At 40.8% G+C, this 19,688-nt stretch overlaps 1 protein-coding gene across 2 annotated transcripts in view; it reads left to right on the top strand.

The window, feature by feature from the left end:
• LOC122663339 overlaps positions 1-18,239 on the top strand; it is a 35,153-nt gene extending 16,914 nt beyond the window's left edge. For both annotated transcript variants that reach the window (XM_043859019.1, XM_043859026.1), the window contains exons 3-9: positions 13,222-13,387; positions 13,642-14,438; positions 15,782-15,955; positions 16,054-16,170; positions 16,634-16,813; positions 16,942-16,988; positions 17,553-18,239. In XM_043859019.1, coding sequence (XP_043714954.1) covers positions 13,222-13,387; positions 13,642-14,438; positions 15,782-15,955; positions 16,054-16,170; positions 16,634-16,813; positions 16,942-16,988; positions 17,553-17,868 — 1,797 coding nt within the window. In that variant the 3' untranslated portion in view covers positions 17,869-18,239. The remainder of the gene's footprint in view (positions 1-13,221; positions 13,388-13,641; positions 14,439-15,781; positions 15,956-16,053; positions 16,171-16,633; positions 16,814-16,941; positions 16,989-17,552) is intronic.
• Positions 18,240-19,688: the final 1,449 nt, after the last annotated feature.

Raw genomic sequence — 19,688 nt, 5'->3', positions numbered from 1 at the left:
AGGTTCAATACGATTGGAAGCCATGTCGGTGCACAACCAAGGTTCGAAAAATCGGGTCTCGGAGCCATCTCGGCCCAGCCCAAAACCGAGTCGAGCCGAGATCTTGCCGAAATCTCGGCGAGTTTTGTGTAATTTTTTTTTTCCAACTCGGAAGCCCATCTCGGTGGGTTTTAGACCTCTTTTGGGTCTGAAAATTGGTATACAACCTATTTTAGGCCATTTAAACACAATGGCATTATCAGAATTTGCAAAAACAAAGTCCAAATAGGACTTTTACATCGGACCCTAAGTTGGTAGGTGATGACGTACTAAAATACCATACTATATACATTAATGACATAATTTAGTAATAGAAAGCTAGCAAAACATTCAATTAATAGTAAAACAACTTAATAAGCATTACAAATGTTAAAGTGAATAAATGATACATCAAATTGCTTAAGTTTAACAATGTTACAAGTTACAACTATCATCACATAAAATGAGATTGAATAACATATTCATTCCCCACTTGTCCCACATAGTCTTCCCATAACATATTGTTGCTCCACTGTTGCATATAGTTCTCCACAACAGTCATATAAGAGTTGTCATCCACATATCGCAAGGCCCCTATCCTAGGGTATAGCTGTTGCACAGTGGCGTGAGACGGTTGCCATGAAGTGTGAGATCCACTGCTTCTGCTACTGTCATATTGAGGAATGTATGGGACTGGGAATGTGGACCTAATGCCAGACCCACTGCTTTGATAGTCATACTCATGTGTTGACTGGCCAAACTGACCATAGGCACTATATTCAGAACCGGTGCTCTCCTGACCATAATCATAGTGATGATGAGGTTGAGATGAATGCCACGACTGATGCTCACTACCAATATCTATACTCATGCTTCCAAAACTTGCTAGCATGGTGTTCATACTCGTGTCATCATGCTGAGGTTGGTTGTGTTTGCGACCCGTCCTTCTCTTGTATGTTTGTCTGTGGCTACCATAGTCTTGATCTTGTGTGGCATGTGTAAACTGAGCCTCACCTGTGAAACGCACAGGGTCCTCCTGCGTTCCCACTTCATGCTGGTATTGCTCGCGCATCCCCTCATGACAATCATCATAATAACCACCACTCTGCATGCCACCACCACCACCAGCATCACCACCAGCAGGGTCATCACGATCACCATCACCATCACCACCATCACCACCATTATCATCAGGAGCAGTTCCTGTTGTAGTCTCAAAAGGTCTCGGTGACTCTAAATGTGCACGCCCCTCTTACGACATATAGTCGTCAACATCTGTATCGGTTACGGACGCAATGGGGGAGTCGGGCCTACCTCTAGGCTCATCCATCTCTGGTGTACCACGATCCCTCACCCACTGGAATAGGGGATCCTCATCATCATCAGAGTCCTCCTGGAATATGTTGGCTAGTTCGATGGGATCTTTGTCATTGGTCTCAAATTCTTCACGTATGTGCCTCATCCTTAGTCTCATATTATAATGCACATACACCAGCTGCTCTAGTCGTTGACTACCCAATCTGTTCCGCCTCTTTGAGTGTATCATTGCGAATGTACTCCAGTTGCGCTCGCACCCAGAGGATGAACAAGTTTGTGAGAGCACTTTGACTGCTACCTTCCTTAGGTTGGGTGAACTTGTACCATAAAACACCCACCAGTCAGCTGCATTATAAACATAAAATATTAAGAATATGTGCATTCTAAAGGGATAAAATTATAATTCATAAATGTAATGTCATGCCACATTGCCACCTACCAGGGTCTGACTTTTGTCTACCCTCCACTGCAGCTTTTCGACTGAAACTTGCTGAGGCCTCTCTGAAGAATTTGATCTATTTTCATTATAAATTTCAAACAGTGTTAGAGGCATTAGTATTTGCTATTTAGTAATTACATTCCTTTACTTACTACCAAAGTACCAAAGTCCCATACTCTCACCTCATCATTGCAGTCAGATTGTGTCTTGGCATTGGCCTCCAACTTCTCAATAACAGTTTGAACTGCCACTAACAAATCCGTGTCTAGCCCAAGATTATGCGAGTACTGGTACTTTGGATTCAAATAGTATGCTAGTAGCGGGGAAACTACAAATATAAGTTGTTAGTGACTTAATACTTTTGAGTTTTGAATATGTAAATGTAAAAACTCATATAAAGTTTAAAGTATGTTGAAGTGTTGAACTCACCAGCTTTATGCAATGGATGACTCAAGTGCTTCTCCCATCGCTCATCAATGATGTTAATAATATATGACCAAACACTTCGGGATATTGCAGTTTGGACCATTTCCTTCGTCTTCTCCAGGGCAGCATATATGTGGGGCAAGGTAGGCTTCTTCTCCGTGTCAACCATCCTTAGTACTGCCACCACTGGCTCTAATATGGCAACAACTTTATATAAGTCCTTCCAAAATTGATCACTTGCAATGGTCTGTTGTGCTGCCTTCCCTTCTTCTGTCCTAGAACCTTGCCAACCAAACCATTGTTCACTTGCAAACATTGACCTCAGACCTATCACCTTTGTCTGAAAGCTCTTCAATGCAATGTAATTGGTGGCAAATCGAGTGACACCAGGCCTCACTAAATCCCCCTTGCATTTTTCCTTCATCATGGCTAAAGTATAACCATAGTTATACACAAAGTTGGTCACTTGCCTTGCCCTATTGACCACCCCAGCCACCAAAGCTTTTTTCCCCATGTCCTTCAGCATTAAATCAATAGAATGGGCTGCACATGGAGTCCAAAAGAGGCGGCGGATCCTCTTACTCTTCTTGTTCATCAATTTCTCTCCAGCCTTCTTAAAATTAGAACCGTTATCCGTCACAATTTGGATAACGTTCTTTGCTCCTATATCTTCACCACTTGCTTCAGTAGCTTATACAAGTATGATGCATCCTTTACATGCTTTGATGCATCAACAGACTTCAAGAATACAATCTTCCCATTACAACTCACCATGAAATTTATAATAGACTGTCTAGTAGGTCTAGTCCAACCATCAGCTATAAGAGTAACCCCATATGTGTCCCACCTTGGCTTCAGACCCTCTATGTACTCTTTCAGCTCCTCTACCTCTTGAGGCAAATATACATTATATAACTCATATGGTGTAGGCCCCTTCCATCCTGGGCCAGCCCTCCCTGCAGCGTCAAGGAATGCATTATAATATGTTCCTTGTGCTACATTAGCTGGAATGCCATTGTACAGCATGAAATTGTTGAAGGCTTTCTGTGCTTCCTCTTGTTTACCACCAAACACTTGCGAGATGGTTGGCTGGTAGGCATCTTGTTGCCTAAAGGTAGATGGATCCTGCTAAAAAATGGTATATGGGGAACGTGCTTGTGGTCGGGCTTGGGGCCGTGGGATATCTCTTGTGCCAGTGCTTCTCCTCCTCTCATCTTCTTGCATTGGTGCAGCTGAGCCAGATCCACCAGCTCCTCTTGCTTGCTCATATGCTCTTATATTCTCAAAATGAAAACTTTGCCTACTCTCTGCCAAAGTCTGCTGGTAAATCCTCCATTTAGCCTCTGATTCGAACTCACCAGGTGTAGGCCTATATTCAGTATCATCTCCTACTCCTCCACGGATCTCTACACCAGGCCTCTCTAGGATTGCCTCATCAAAAGCTATTTGTTGTCTTTCCCTCTCAGCTTTCTTTGTTCGTACTCCTCTCAAGTTTTGTGCCATTGCCAATTTCACTTAGCTCGGAACATTTCGGCATGAGGCAACATCCTTGCCTGTACCAGACAAATGTTGCTTTAACCTAGTTGCTCCTCCAGAATTTAGAATCTTTCCACAGTAGTTACACTTTGACTTCTTTTTGTCCTCAGACATCGGGACTCCATGTAGCCATGCTATATCCCCCATTGTGTAAGAAATATCTTAGTTTTTACACTGTTACATAAAAAAACATGTATTAGTAACTATTACAGATTTAAAGTAAAGTATTAAACACTTAAAGTATTGTATTCATAACTATTAAACATAATATGAAGCTACTAGAACAATCAAATACCTATCTCTTATTTATTCCCTAACCCTAGTATTTATTTCTTAATTCTAAATAATATTTACAATTTTTATTAAAAATAATTATACCTTCAAGTATAAAATATTATAACATAATGATGTATTTGACACCATTTGAAGTTGGACATTATGTACATATGTTGTGCATAACTTTCCAACAAAAACAGGTATTTTTTCTTAATTTTATATATTTTTTAAACATTTTAATAATATTATTATTAAATCTGAAAAAAAAAAATATTTTTTTTAATGGGTGAAAAAAAAAAAAAAAAAATGACTGCATGAGGCTGTAGAGCATGCAAACTTGTCTAACATATATGAAAATCACATCCAAACAATTAGTATTTATCCTATTTTTTTCAATTTCTTTTTTGAAAAAATTAATTTTTTTTCCAGAAATTATAATAAAAAATTTAATAACCAAAAAAAAAAATGGGACTCCGTCAAGTGATAGATCGGCCAAAGTTGTGCAACAGAACTCAAAATCACATGAATCTACCAAGATTTCATCAATTTTTTTTGAAAAAAAATAGATTTAGGGAAAATGGGTTACCTTTAAAAAATCCTTCAAAAACTTGATCAATCTTGCAAAAGTGAGTTTCAATCTTCAGTTTGACAGCAAAATCACCTTCCAAAGCTTTCAATCCATGCAAAAAATGAAGAGTAGAAGAGAGGATTTGAGAGAAGAAGTGAGAAGAGAGAGCTAAAGAGGCCTCGTAACAGAACTCGCCGAGTTCTGTCGACATGGCTTCTTTTGATAAGTGAAATGGGTCAAAAACATGGCCCGAGACCCGAAACCATGCCCCATGACCCGAGATCTTGGCGAGTTTTTGAATTTTTTTTCAATCATTTCCCATCTCACCCGAAACGAGAAACCTACCGAGATATGGCGACAAGAAATTGTAATCTTATGACTCGATACCCATCTCGACTCGCTTTTTTAAATGGCGAGATCTCGGCGAGAAATTGTAATCTTATGACTCGATGCCCATCTCGACTCGCTTTTGTAAAAAACCAAGAATCTCGGCGAGATCTTGCGAGTTCTCGGTCCATGTGCACAACATGTAGGGTCTTTGGGCATGTATCTTTTCAGTGTTGACTGCAAAGTAGCTCGACAATTCGAAGGGAATGGAGGATCAAGAAGGGTGTTTCAGTCCAGTAAGAGAAAGATGCTGAGAAGGCAGAATTAAGTTCTGATGTTGCTGGAGGTGAGGTGTCGGATGGAGGTTCGATGCCTAAATTGGTGGTGCCAGAAGGTGGTGTTAATGTGAACTCGGGTGATGCTCAGTCTTTACGGGTGGCTGGATGTGGTGCTCCGCCTGTTCTGGTGGATGGAGGTACAATTGGTACCCAGGCTGATTTTTCAAATCTTCAAAATCAGAATTTGAATTTAATTTTGAATTCAATTGAAGTAAGCGCCCATGGAGAATCCATGCTTCAACAGAAAAGTTGGAGTTTCCACAATGAAATTAGGAGAGACAATGGAGTTAACGGGAAGGTAAAGAATGTGAAAACTAAGATTGGTAATCAGTTTTCCGTGTTGAAAGGGATTGAGGAGGAACCGGTGGGAATTGAAGAGGATGTAATTATGGATAAGGGTATTGTAAAGCGGTTTTGGGGTATTGGCCAGGCTGGCATTCAAAAAGATAGGAGATTATATGGAGTAGTTCACGCTGATGCGGAGGAGATGTGTCCTGATGTGAATGGATTGGAAGTTGGGCAAAATGTGGGGGTTTAGTTTTGAAGGTGCTTGGTTGTCTAAAGAGGGATTTCAACGACTTGGCAGGCAGGATATTTACTTAAGATTTGGGCAAAGATTCAGTCCTAGAATCCAGGGGAGTTGTTGGGAATAGCTATATGGTTGACACAACAAGAATGATCCGATTGAGATACAAAGACTTACTAGGAGACTTGGAGTTTAATAAAGAAGTGCAAGTTGTCAAAGATAATGATGACCATATCTGTGGGGAGGGAGGGAGGGAGGGAGGGAGGGAGAAAGTGATGCATGAGGATGTGGTGAATCTGATTCAAAGTTCGAACATGAAGTTCAATGCCAGCAAGGTTGATGATTCTTTGGGATTAGTTGAGGAAGAGGTGGATGATGAAGATAAAGAGAGGGATTCCTTGCGATGCACCCCTTGAGGCTGACAGGTCCTCTGTCTCCTCTTCAAAAGAATTAGGGCTGCAACAGGGTCGGGTTGGGCTGGGCTTTATAGAACCGTAGCCCAACCCTAAGTCCCCTTAGCTGGGCCCAGGCCCGACCCGACCCTGACTCAGGGCCAGAAAAATCCAACTTTGATCCGCCCTTAGGGTCGGGTCGGGTCGGGCTGACCCTGATTGGCCCTAATCATGGGAGGGTGAAGGAAATGAATGGGCCGGGGAGAAAATTATCAATTTTACGTAAAATAATACTGTAATAAAATGTATTATATCACTTATTGTCTTCATATATAATATATTCTATAACAAAATGCGGGTGGTGTTTAAAGTTTATAATATATATTTTGAGTATTAACTTAAAACAGGGTCGGGCCGGGCTGGGCCAGGCTTAGCCCGAGGCCTCAATCCTGGCCCAACCTGACCCTGACTTAGGGCTAGAAATTTCCAGCCCTTACCCGCCTCTTACGGCCAAATATCTCAGCCCAGACCGGGCTCAGGGTGGGTTCAGGCTGACAGGGCCAAACTTGCACCCCTAAAAAGAATCCTTGGAATCGTTGTCTAATGAAGATAGTGTAGATCCTAGCAAACAAATTTCCTTTGTCCATATTACTGAATGACGTCAATTGTGGATTTGAGTAAGCTGCTGATGGCCATGCAGTAGGTGGTTGCTCAAATCATGGTCTTTCTTTTATTTATGGTCTGGGTATGCCTAGATTTTTTGATTGTATAACATATTTTTTATAATATATCTTTTGCTGATCTTTAGCAAAAAAGAAAGACGTCTCTCCTCTTTTCTGCCTCACCAACGTTGTTGTGACTGTTCCTAAAAAGGCTGTTGTTCAAGAGGGCTACTTTTACATAGAGATAGAGTCATCGCATTAGGTTCTCCCTGTACTATCTTCGATCATCAGACTGGGAAACTTGATGTTTGTTTCCCATAGATTCGTTCTTTGTCTATATTGTTAGATTTTTCCCTTTTGTTGGTTGCTTTGTTTTGTTTGTTTCGATTGGGGTCCTCCCCTTGGCTAGCCTGCTTCGCAATTGTATTATTTCTTTCTTTTAATATATTCTTCCATTCACCAAAACAAAAAACAAAAAAAAACTCCCCCCCGTTGGGCTCTCCACCACCTCAATCCCCCCATCCTCTTTTTTTTTTGCACTTCTTGTGAATGTTCTAGTTGTGATCTAACTAAAAAAGAGAAAAGGTAGTGTTTTAATCTCTAGGAAGCTAGGTAAAGTGCCATATATCATGCTTTAACATTGTTTAGCCTATTTATTTGGATTGATTTCAACTCAACATAATGAGTTTGTTACCCTAATAATCAAATGGTTTGTATAGATTCCCTTAGTATAGTTAAAATATGTAGGATCCTTGGGCAGCAAGTGTTTACAGCAGAACCAGACCAAGAAAGGAAGAAGAGAAGAGGAGAGGAGATGAGAGAATCGTGAGTTAGGGAGTGAACTCTCCTAACTCCTATTTACTTCACTAGTAAATCTTTTGGAATTACAAATAACTCCCTAAGGAGGTAAAAAGATAAAAAGGGAAATAAGAAAGAGAAAATTACAACTCTATGACTTATGATAGAAACATAGACAAATATGCCCCTAATACATAAACTCCAACACTTCCCCTCAAGCTGGAGAATAAATGTCAAACATTCCCAGCTTGCATAGAAGATTACTGAACTGGTGGGGGATGAACCCTTGGTGAAAATGTTTGCCAATTGATCACTAGTCTTCACAAATGGGGTACAAATGCAACCTGAATCCAACTTCTTTTTGATGAAGTGCCTATCAACTTCAATGTGCTTTGTTTGGTCATGTTGCACGGGGTTATGAGCAATACTTATAGCAGCCTTGTTGTCACAGTACAGCCGCATGGGTCCCTCATAGTCGAACCCTAATTCTTGAACCAAACGCCTCAACCAAATGAGTTCACACACCCCATGGGCCATGGCTCTAAATTCAGCCTCCGCGCTGGATCTAGCAACCATTGGTTGTTTCTTACATCTCCATGTAACAAGATTACCACCCACAAGGGTACAATAACTGGATGTAGATCGTCTATCAGAAATAGAACCAGCCTAATCTACATCAATGTAGCCCTCTATCCTCAAGTGATTATGTCTGGCATATAGAAGGCCTTTTCCTGGAGAAGATTTCAAGTACCTGATGATGCAATAGACAACATCGAGGTGTCCACTTTTGGGAGCATGCATGAACTGACTCACCACTCCAACTGCATAACTGATGTCTGGCCGTGTCAAGGAGAGATAGATCAATTTCCCAACCAACCTCTGGTATTTCCCTACATCTACAAGAGAAGAACCACAATCTTCACTAAGTTTGTGATTCTGATCAATTGGGAAGTTGGCTGGTTTACATCTTAACATTCCTGTCTTTTTGAATATGTCCAGAACAAACTTCCGCCGGCAAATATTGATGCCCTTCCTTGATCTTGATACTTCAATCCCCAAGAAATACTTCAAAAGTCCAAGATCCTTAGGTTCAAATTGTTCGGCCAGGTAAGATTTTAGCCTCTTTATCTCATCTTTGTCATTCCCAGTCACAACAATATCATCAACATAAACAATAAAATGAGTGACTGTACCATTACCTTTCCGGATAAACAAGGTGTGGTCAGCTTGACTCTCGGAATATCCAGTCCTTAGAATGGCCTGTCGAAATCTCTCAAACCAAGCTTTGTGTGACTGTTTAAGACCATAAAGTGCCTTCTTGAGGAGACACACTTTTCCTTTTGCTGAAGGAAACTTGAAACCAGGTGGAGGTTGCATATACACCTCCTCTTCTAGATCACCATGAAGAAAAGCATTCTTCACATCTAACTGATACAATGGTCAGTCTTTGTTTGCTGCCACTGATAGGACTCTGATTGAGTTGTGCTTGGCCACAGGAGCAAAAGTCTCTTGGTAATCAATACCATAAACTTGATTGTACCCCTTGGCTACCAACCGAGCCTTGTATCTGTCCACTGTACCATCTGATCGGTACTTGATTGTATAGATCCATTTGCATCCAATTGGAACTCTCCCCCTGGGGAGATCAATAAGAGTTTATGGACCATTCTTCTCGAGATCACTCATTTCCTCAAACATAGCCTTCTTCCATTTTGGGTCAGATATAGCCTCAGTGAGATTCTTGGGAATAATGGCAGAGGAGAGAGCAGTAGATAAAGCAAGACCTGTGGGGGAGATAGCATCATAGGAAACAAACTGGGCAATAGGATTAGTGCAAGCTCTTTTGCCATTTCTAGTGGCAATTGGGAGATCTAAATCAGAGGGAGGATCACCTGACTGAGGAGGATGAAGCTCAGGATCCAGATCCAAAGAGGGCTCTTAGCAGGTCTTCTTTCCTTTACTCTGCAAGCATTCACATTTTTTATAGTGAAGGTGGTAATCCTTCTCATGACCAGAACCACTTGCAACAACAGCCCCTTCTGTAGATTTACCAATGTCAAACAGAAATGGGGAAGTAGACACAGGTGGGAGGAAAGGGGTATCAACATCCTCTTCATTCCCTCTATTCTCCCCCTGAAGAGGATGCTGATGAGAAGGAGTGAAGAAGGGTATAGACTCATAGAAAGTGACATCTTTGGAGAGGAAGCGCTTTCGGGAAGCGGGATGATTGCATTTATACCCCTTGATAGAAGAGGAATAACCTAGCCGATTTATTGACATGGACATAACAGACACACCCAAATACCTGGGGAAGAAGAGTTCCCAAAGGGGATTTGGAGCCAAGAAGTAGAGTTGGCATCCTATTGATAAGAAAGGCAGCAATAAGGAGGGCATCAGCCCAAAAAATCTTGGGAACATGCATGCCAAAAAGAAGACTCCTAGTGACCTCCAACAGAGATGGTTTTTTCTTTCAGCCGCCCCATTCTTTTGAGGTGTATCAACACAAGCAATTTGGTGGACAATACCATTATCAGTAAAAAACTGTTGGAGCCCCCCATACATGTACTCCCCCCCTTTATCTGAGCGGACTATCTGGATGTGGGTACCAAATTGAGTAAAAATAAACTGATAGAAGTTCTTGAAAGCATCACAAACATCACTCTTTTGTTTCATTAAATAGGTCCAAGTAGTCCGGGTATAGTCATCAACAAATGAAACAAAATAACGGTATCCAGACAAAGAGGTAGTGGGAGCGGGTCCCCTAACATCAGAATGCACAATATGAAAAGGAACAGTGGATCTATTACCATGATAGGGATAAGAGGTGCGACAATGTTTAGCAAAAACACAAGATTCACACTGAAAAACATGAGAAGAAGAAAAAGAAGTAAACAAGTGAGGCAACTGTTTCCTCATAACAAAAGATGGGTGGCCTAAATGTTGATGCCAAAGCATCACAGAATCCATAGTATTCCTGTCAGTCAGGCCACAAACATAGGACTGAGCAGCAGGCAAAACAGATGACTGTGGCTCAAGAAGGTAGAGTCCTTTCTCTTCACGTCCACTGCCAATAACCCTCTTCGTCACCAAATCCTGAAAGAGACAATGAGAAGGAAAGAAAGTGACACAACAGTTTAAGGATTTGGTTAAATGACTAACATATAACAGGTTAGTGGCAAAATTGGGAACATGAAGGACAGAATCAAGAGAAAGGGAAGAAGTGACTCGAACATTGCCCTTACCAAAGATAAAGGAAAGAGAACCATCGGCAACTCTAACCTTATCTTTACCGGAGCATATAGAATAAGAGTCATAACACTGAGACATACCAGTCATATGATCCGTAGCACCAAAGTCAATGACCCAAGTAGGAGCAGTGGAAGGGGCAGATGTGGAGGCCTGCAAGGCTGAAGCTGAATATGATGCTGCAGGAGTAGTAAAGAATGGCCAAGCCGGGACATCATCCGCCGTAGGGCTGCAATATCCTGTCTGGAGAGAGAATCAGGATCAGTCTGTGGTACAAGTGACTCAGTATCAGCTGTCACAGCGTGGGCTTTAGCTCCCCCTGTCCTACCATCTTGGATACCAGATGATCCACCACGCACACTAGGAGGCTGCCTATGAAGGGCCCAACACCTGTCCTTTGTGTGTCCCAGCTTTCCACAATGATCACATTTGAACCTGTCTCGGTGATCCCCATGGTTTGGCCTTTGGCCTCTCCGTCCACCTCGCCAGTCTCGGTGGGAACTAGACACAAGAGCAGATTTCTCCAATGAGGGTGCAATGTTCATGGAACCTTGTCTTGTTTCCTCACTTTGCAAGTAGCTACACACTTCATCCAGTGATGGAAGAGGGGATCTCCCTAGGATCTGCAAGAGGAGAGGCTCATACTCTGGGTTAAGACCACCAAGGAAGAATAAGAATCCTTTCCTTTTCTTGTTTCTTGTAAACCTTGGCCTCATCTTCAGAATTGGACAGCTGGAGATTACTGTAGTGATCATACTCCTCCCACAAGCTAATAGCTGCATTGTAGTAGTCAAATATGCTGCGATCACCTTGTTTCATGTGGATGATTTTTTGGAGGATTTGATACACTTTGGCTGAATCTCCAACTCTATCATGAACCCTGGAAACACTGTACCAAATATCCTTTGCAGTCTCCTTGCTCATAAATCTCCTACCAAACTCAAGTTTCATGGAGAATATCAGCCAGGTCATAACAGAGGAGTTCTCAATCTCCTACTTTAGATAGTCTGAGGCAGTAGGTTCAGGTGCCTTGTTGGAGCCAGTAATATATCCCAACTTTCCTCTACTGTGCAGAGATAACTTTACCGAGCGAGACCAATCCAAGTAGTTTGTAGTGTCAAGCTTCACAATAGAGAGTTGGGTGTTGGGGTTTTCAAGGTAGGCCATGGTGGGGAGAGCACCACTTAGGCTGCCACTGGTAGTTTCCAAAGATCCACTAACAGTTGTATCAGTCCCAGACATGGTAGCCTACTACCAAACAACTCAAGGAAACACAAGAAAGAGCTTGCACAAGTGGGGAGACACCTCAACCCAACCACAATAAGAAAAAACAGCAAGCTAAATGAGAAGTAACACTCTACCCAAGTAAATCAGCAAAGTAAATCAGCAAACACAAGTAACCAGCAGGCAAATAATAACCACATAGCACAAAAAAAGGTATCCCAACTTCAATCCACACCAACCAAGGTCCAAGAAGTTGAAACATTCAAAGACAAATCTTCATACCAGTCATTACAGCCAATAAAACTCAACCATGACTGAAAAAACAGAGTCTAGCGGTACCTGGTCAGCAGTAAAGAGTTGAGCTGTGCTCCTCAACAGGCTCCTCTTTTCAACCGAGTAATATAGGGTCTGAAAGCACACTTCCAGGCGATCCAAATTTCATCCCAAGAGGTGGAAGGAGGAAAGAGAAACGGAAAAAATGCTCTATAGGCTGGCAGAAACTGCCTGTGTAGCTTCTAGGGCTTCAAACCTCTTCAACAGCTCCTAAACTCCCTCCATTGTGTATTAGTTTGAAGAATGGAACTTCAAAGAATGTAGTATGGGTAATCCGTCACATAGTACAGCCTCTAATGGAACCCTCTATCCTTTTTAGGGTTCCAAAGAGAGGTAAAGAAAAAATGAAGAAAGAGCTTAGTCGACTCTCAAACTAGAGCCTAGCTCTGATACCAAGTTAAAATATGTAGGATCCTTGAGCAGCAAGTGTTTACAGCAGAACCGAACCAAGAAAGGAAGAAGAAGAAGAGAGGAGAAGAGAAGAAGAGAGATGAGAGAATCGTGAGTTAGAGAATGAACTCTCCTAACTCCTATTTACTTCACTAGTAAATCTTTTGGAATTACAAATAACTCCCTAAGGAGGTAAAAAGATTAAAAGAGAAATAAGAAAGAGAAAATTACAACTCTATGATTTATGATTGAAACATATACAAATATGCCCCTAGTACATAAACTCTAACAAGTATCATTCTTTTTTGTGGAGTTATTTTTGTGCCAAGGTTTCCTTGCAATTATTAACTCTCATGTTGAAAGTTCAATTGAAGCAACACAATCAACTTCTCTTTTTCTTGACAGGTTGATACACGTGTGCTAAAGGCTGTTGCTATTGAACACCCCAAGGATGCTGATGCAGCTGTGGAATGTATTCTTTTTGAGGTTCTTCCATATCTTCGTATTCAATCAGAGTCTCATGGTACGCAGAATGATAGTGAAGATGTTAACCATTCAATTGTTGGACGAGGTAACGGTTTTTTCTCTTTCAAGGCATTAGTCCAGTTTTGGTGCTTACATATTTATAGTTGCTGGGACTTATATGCCTTGTCACTTGTTCTTAGTCACTCAAATCCTAGTAATTTGAATTGAAACCATACTGGATTTTTTTTTTTTTTTTGGGTCAATGTGTTTTTGATGATTTTTAGCCTGTTATATTATTGTGTCGATTCCTTTCTTTTGCAATTAATGAGTTTTTGTCTATTGGTTGTGTGGTTGAAACAGAGGAGCTAGGGCAGGGGGTAGTTGAAGTAGTACTTGCAGATTCAGCTTCAAATTCAGCATTTGATACTACTAAAGATGCCAATGATACAGTCAATACTACCGATGCGCTTTATTGTGATGCAAAATGTGTGAACGAAGAATTTGTTGGTTCTTCTGTTTTAAGTCTCCATGGTGGAAATGGTGAAGAACTGCAAATGAGCACATGTGGACTTAGGAACACATCCTTGGATCAGCCTCCAGTTCACTTATTTTTAAATACTGAAACTGAAGAATTCATTTCTTTGGAAAAGTGTCAAAATGTTAGTGTTGCAGATGGGTCAGATCAGGTTGCACTTTTGGAACCTGGACCTTTAATACGGGAAGAGCGTTTCACTGACTGCTGTAATGATGCTTCATCTTTCAATATCAATGATTTGAATGAGTTGGTAATTTGTGATAGTTGGGCTACTTGTGGAGAAAGTCATCAAGATCAAACTTGCTTAGATGCTAATTCATTGAAAGTGGAAAACTTGCTAGCTTCAGGTCAGCATATTCCATCATCTCAAGAATCTCAAGAAGAAACATCAGATTCTGCAGACTATGGATCTTTGGCAGCAAAGATTGGTGCTACCATTAGTGACTTCGAAAAACCAGATTCAAGAAATCGATCAGAGAATGTTTCTACAGAAGATGTCTTCGACACTGAAGTAGGTCATGTTGAAAATGGGTCCTCATCAATAGCTATGGTTTCACGTTCCAGCCAAATTTGTAGCATTGATCTTCTCGAGGATAGTATTGGAGAAGCAAAAAATAACAAGGTACTCCTGGCTTCCAAAGCTTACTTAACTCTGGCAACTTTTTTTCCTTGTTTCTTTTCATGACCTTTTTGTGATCAAAGATCCCTTTCTTAGAAATTTTCGTAGTAGACAACAGTGCTAAGGCTGGAATCAGAGGGGATTTATCCTCAGTAAATAATAGTCTGAATCTTAAAAAGTGAATTTAGATTTATATTTCTCTTACGCAACTCAATGTTATTTTGGTGCTCAGAAGCTCCTAGTCAAGCTGCTTTGTGTAGATTGGATCTGATTTTACTTCATTTTATTTCTGTTCATTTTTTCTTTCTTCTTTCTCCATCAAAGTGGCAATGATCGATCATAATCCCCCAATAGAAACTTTATCCAACTTTTCAAATAAACCAGTATGTGACATGAAGATTTTGGTGATATTTATGGTCAATAGAAACATAATCTTGTTAGGCTGTTGTAAATTGTTCTAATTTTGATAAATGGTTGATAGTTTGTTTCGTTTACTCATGTTGTTAAATATTCATGAGAGGAAATATCTTGTGTCACAGAAAGGCTTCAAACGTCTAGTTGAACACTTAAAATGACAGCCTCATTGGATAGCCGCTTGAAAAGCTCTCCTGTCAATCTCTTAGTTCAATTAAATCAACACATTCTAGATAATCAAGGAAGAGCATTAATAAAGTTACCCACCACCCACCTCTTGCAGGGTTGGCAAGGGAAGAGTTCTTCCATGATGAACTTTAGCAAGAATATGGCAACAGGATTTTCTTATTTAGATTTTGATGGTTTAGTAAGAAAATGTTGTCTTTGTTTTACTGAACATATATTTAATTTCTCATTATTGTCTAGAGTTAACTTCCATCTTTTACAATTATATTATGGGAAAAAGAACACTGCCTGGTCGCGTTTCCCTGCGCCCATACACAAGGGGGGCAAAATGACTGCAGCGTCCCTCTTGTTGGATGCCCCCGCTCTCCCCCTCATTGGCCACTACGCTGGTGCAGGGGCTATGGTACTGGACAGCAAACCCTTCCCTTAAAATTATTTAGAGCAGTATTTTGATATTTGACGAGTCTGAAGATTGCTTAGGATTTCTTGTGACTTCACAAGGTGATTTGATCCTGCTTGAGGGTCTGCTTAGTAGCAGATGTATAATTTATTGGAAAAGGTTGGGTCTATCTGTCTCTTCCCCCTTTGAAATGATCCCTCTGCCCTTTCTGTATGATGCCTCGTCCCGTACTCCCATTGTTCCGCGTGTCAGTGGTGTTCCTATCCCTCTCCTCTTATTGTCAATTTGAGATACTTTATGTGCTGTGGGAAAGAGTTTATAAAACTCATTTAGAAAAATGGTGCAGAGAACTCTGTTCTTGGCAATGGAGTCTGTCATCAACAAGATGAAAGAATTGGAGTTTCAAGAGGAAGCTGCGGAACAGGCCAAAAGGGAAGTTGCAGAGGGTGGTGTTAATATTCTTGCCAAGGTTGAAGACTATAGAGAGATGCTGCAACATGCCAAGGAAGCCAATGACATGGTAGTAACCTATTCTTATAATTTTTTTTCTTCAGTTCAGTGTTAAAAAGAGTTCGACTTCGACTCATGTGAAGAAAAATTACCTTCTGATTTTTGCAGCATGCAGGAGAAGTCTATGGAGAGAAGGCAATTCTAGCAACAGAACTGAGGGAACTTCAATCCCGTATCCAGAATTTGTCTGATGAGAGAGAAAAATCTTTGGCGATTCTTGATGAGGTGTTTTCTGTGACATTTGGTTCATTTATATATTGGTTAAATCGATACTCAACATACAGCTTGCTTGAGTTAAATTACAAAATGTGTTCAGAAAATCGGTTTTTAAGTGTGTTTTTTTCCTCCCTCCTAAACAGTTTTGAGGGTTTTCCCTCCTCCCTCTAGACTCAGTTCTGAAGTATGACTGATGTATTTTGAAGTTATGAACTCAGTTTTAACGAACCTGGTAAACGAGGTAATTTTATCTTGAAACTATAAATTTTCCCTACCAGGTAATTTGTTTTCCGAAGTACAGCAGTCATCAAATAGTGCATTTTCCCTCCGGTGGTTTATGACCATTTCCATTCTAAAACCTGACATAAGATTCTCAATGCTCTTCTGACATTACTGATAAAGAAAAGTCCATCTGAAGGCATTGCAACACTACTAGTTCTTTTCCTTACTTGGTATGCAACTTTTGTGGCAGATGAACGAAACTCTTGAAGTACGATTAGCTGCAGCAGAAGAGGAGAGAAAAATAGCTGAGCAAGTTAAGCTAGAAAATGAAAAGTCAGCAAGAATGGTTCTTGCAGAGCAAGAGCTAGCTATGGAGAGGGTAGTTGAGGAGTCCAAAAGACTACAGCAACAAGCAGAGGAGAACTCCAAGGTGAGCAGTTAACCTGATTGGGAATATGTTACATTTTTTTTTTTTTGGTAATTTATTACATTTTCATGTGACATGGCATAAAATAATGAACAAAATGAAGAATTTGAGCTTATTCTCTCATGCTGCAGTTACGGGACTTTCTCATGGATCGTGGTCATGTTGTTGATATATTGCAGTAAGTCCTCATATCTGTATTTCTTTTGGGAAACCTAGATTGGGGCAGCAGCTCACCATGGCTGGTGCCATCTAAAATTTATCTTTACATGCCATATATTTATCATATAGACAAACAAGACTCACAGAAGCATGCGTCTTGACATGTGAAGAGCCAAACATTATCCTTAGCCTTTAGGAGGTTTAATATGTTCAAAGTTCTTTTCCTTCCATTTCTCTCCTTGATTCTCTTGTATTGTTTAATGTACCTTCTCCAGTCCCTTTTTCCCATCATGGGATTAAATTACAGAAATGGTTGTCCATAAAGCTCGAAAGTCTTGCCACCAAATAGTAGTATTTCATAGTGCTGGTTGCCTTGTATAAACTACTAGTTTGTCATATTCTAAAAAACTGTACCCCATTCATGATCAATGTTGTGATGTGAAGTACTTATTGTTTTTTGTCCCCCTTTGGTTATAGATCATTGAATGAAAATTTAACAATATTATTAACTACCATTAAATTTCTATAAATGAGATTGCTCCTGAAAATTGATATTCTTTTTTTATTTATTTTTATTTTTCAGTGGAGAGATAGCTGTTATTTGTCAAGATGTGAAGTTGCTGAAAGAAAAGTTTGACGAATGTGTCCCTATTAGTAAGTCCTTGTCCTCAAGCCAGACAAGTTGTATTTTAGCTTCTTCGAGCTCATCCATTAAGAGTCTGGCAGCTGATCGGGTTCCTGAGAGAGTCGAGGCATCTGAGGCCTTGGAGAAGTTAAGCCCAGCTCCCTCATTTGTCGGTCAGGTGAAGAGTAACTTTGAAGAGAAGACTGTTGCAGGTGATAACAAGGTCCCTTTAGACGATGGATGGGAATTCTTTGATGAGGACGACGATTTATAAGCTGAATCACTGATTGTTTATAGATTGAACTGGATTTCAAGAGTAGATTGCTGATGGAGTATTGGGTTCTGTCCATAGTATAAAGTAGTGCCCTGATAGCAGCATGCTTGGTTTCTTTGGCAAAGCATGAATAAAGAGTTCAAATGATAGTTGACTTTTATGAATGTATAAAAATAGTTATAGTTTTTTTAGGTGCCAGTACCAGGAGAATTCTATTGGAGACGATTTATTTGGTTTTCCATTACTATAATCAGGCAACTCCCAAGTCTCACCTGTACAGAAAAGATAATGATGGTTGTGGATTTGTTAATAGGGGCACGTATAAATTTTTCTTTCTATACTACTTTTATTACTAAGTTGTTGCTTGTATATATACCTGCAAGATCAAAGAGGCATTTCCCTAAATAAACTTGTGCCCATATCTCACCTGTAAATGAAAAGTTGATGTTTGTTGATTTCACTTCACATAATAACTAAATCCACCCTAGGCTTGAAGGTTGCATGTCTGAGGGCACTGTGACCACATGAGATTAAACCTAATTCTTTAACGTATGCTTTCCATGCTTGGGGTTTTCAAGCTTCTTACCTTGCCAATTGATAGTTTTGAAGTTTTTCAGGTTAACAGTTCCAAGGTCACATTAACCCAAAACGAAGGGCATTGGTATATTTTTTTAAAGCCAATGGCAAAATTAAAAAGTGGTTTCATGTGGATATGTGTGTTTCTTGAGGTATCTCTACCAAGGTTAGAGACTACAGACTCCACATCCTGCAGAACCCCAACCACAACACCATGACGAGCGCCCCTGAAATCATCCAAAACCCGTACCATCAACGCCTAGGTCCTCAACCTGACGGCCAGAATGAAAAGCCCCCCCTCTCACCCTTCCCAACCATATCAGGGCCATGAGATTTCAGTCTCCACACCTTCCTCACCCATCCTCCAATGCCAACCGCATAAACCGCCCCGCGGACATCTGGTTCCTTCTCTTGCACCCGAGAAGGACACACCTCTGCACGGTGACCATACCTATTACAGGATGAACATATATAGCAGGCGGATCTTCACAGATGATCAGTTGTATAAAAACAGAAGACTCAGACGAACTTCTGTTCCTGCTCCACAAAGATCTCATCCACCCTGGGATCAGATTCGTAAATATCGACGCATACTCTAGCAAAGTGCCCAAAAAGAGAATTCCTTGTGTTGCGATAGATAACTGCCGGATATCCCTTGGCTTTTGCTAGCGAAAGCGAAATTGCGTCATACCAATATATGCAGCTGTTCGTTCGCCCTTGGTCTGCACGGATCAGGAGCCCAGCTAACACGTGAAACACTCCACCTGGGAAGTAAGGTCGCAAGACTGGAACTCAAAGGAATTGACGGGGGTTTGCACAAGCGATGGAGCATGTGATTTAATTTGATACAATGTGCAAAATCTTACCGGCCCTTAACATATGAACAACAAAAGCTGTCCTTAACGGGATGATATTGACTTTCATATAGGTGTTGCATGGCTGGTGTCAGCTCAAATCGTGAGATGTTTGGTCAAGTCCTCTAACGAGGATACTAGAAGTGAAACGAATCATTGTTGAAACAAACAATTGTGGCTCAGGTCCTCGTACGTGGACGGTCCTTGGGAACTGAACACCACTCACATGGAATCCAGAGGGGGCAGTGGATTTCATATGAGGGGTGCTTAGGTCCCAAGGACCGTCCTCAAATGAGGACTATGCCGGACTCATCCATTTGATTCCATTAGACCGCGTTGGTTGTAATCGACCAACCTCTCTTGGACCATGTATCGCCGGACTCATCCATT

Source organism: Telopea speciosissima, chromosome 1 (genome assembly GCF_018873765.1).
Source record: "Telopea speciosissima isolate NSW1024214 ecotype Mountain lineage chromosome 1, Tspe_v1, whole genome shotgun sequence".
Classification (NCBI taxonomy): Eukaryota; Viridiplantae; Streptophyta; class Magnoliopsida; order Proteales; family Proteaceae; genus Telopea; species Telopea speciosissima.
Note: the sequence above shows the minus strand (reverse complement) of the source record. Positions and strands in the feature narration are given on the sequence as shown.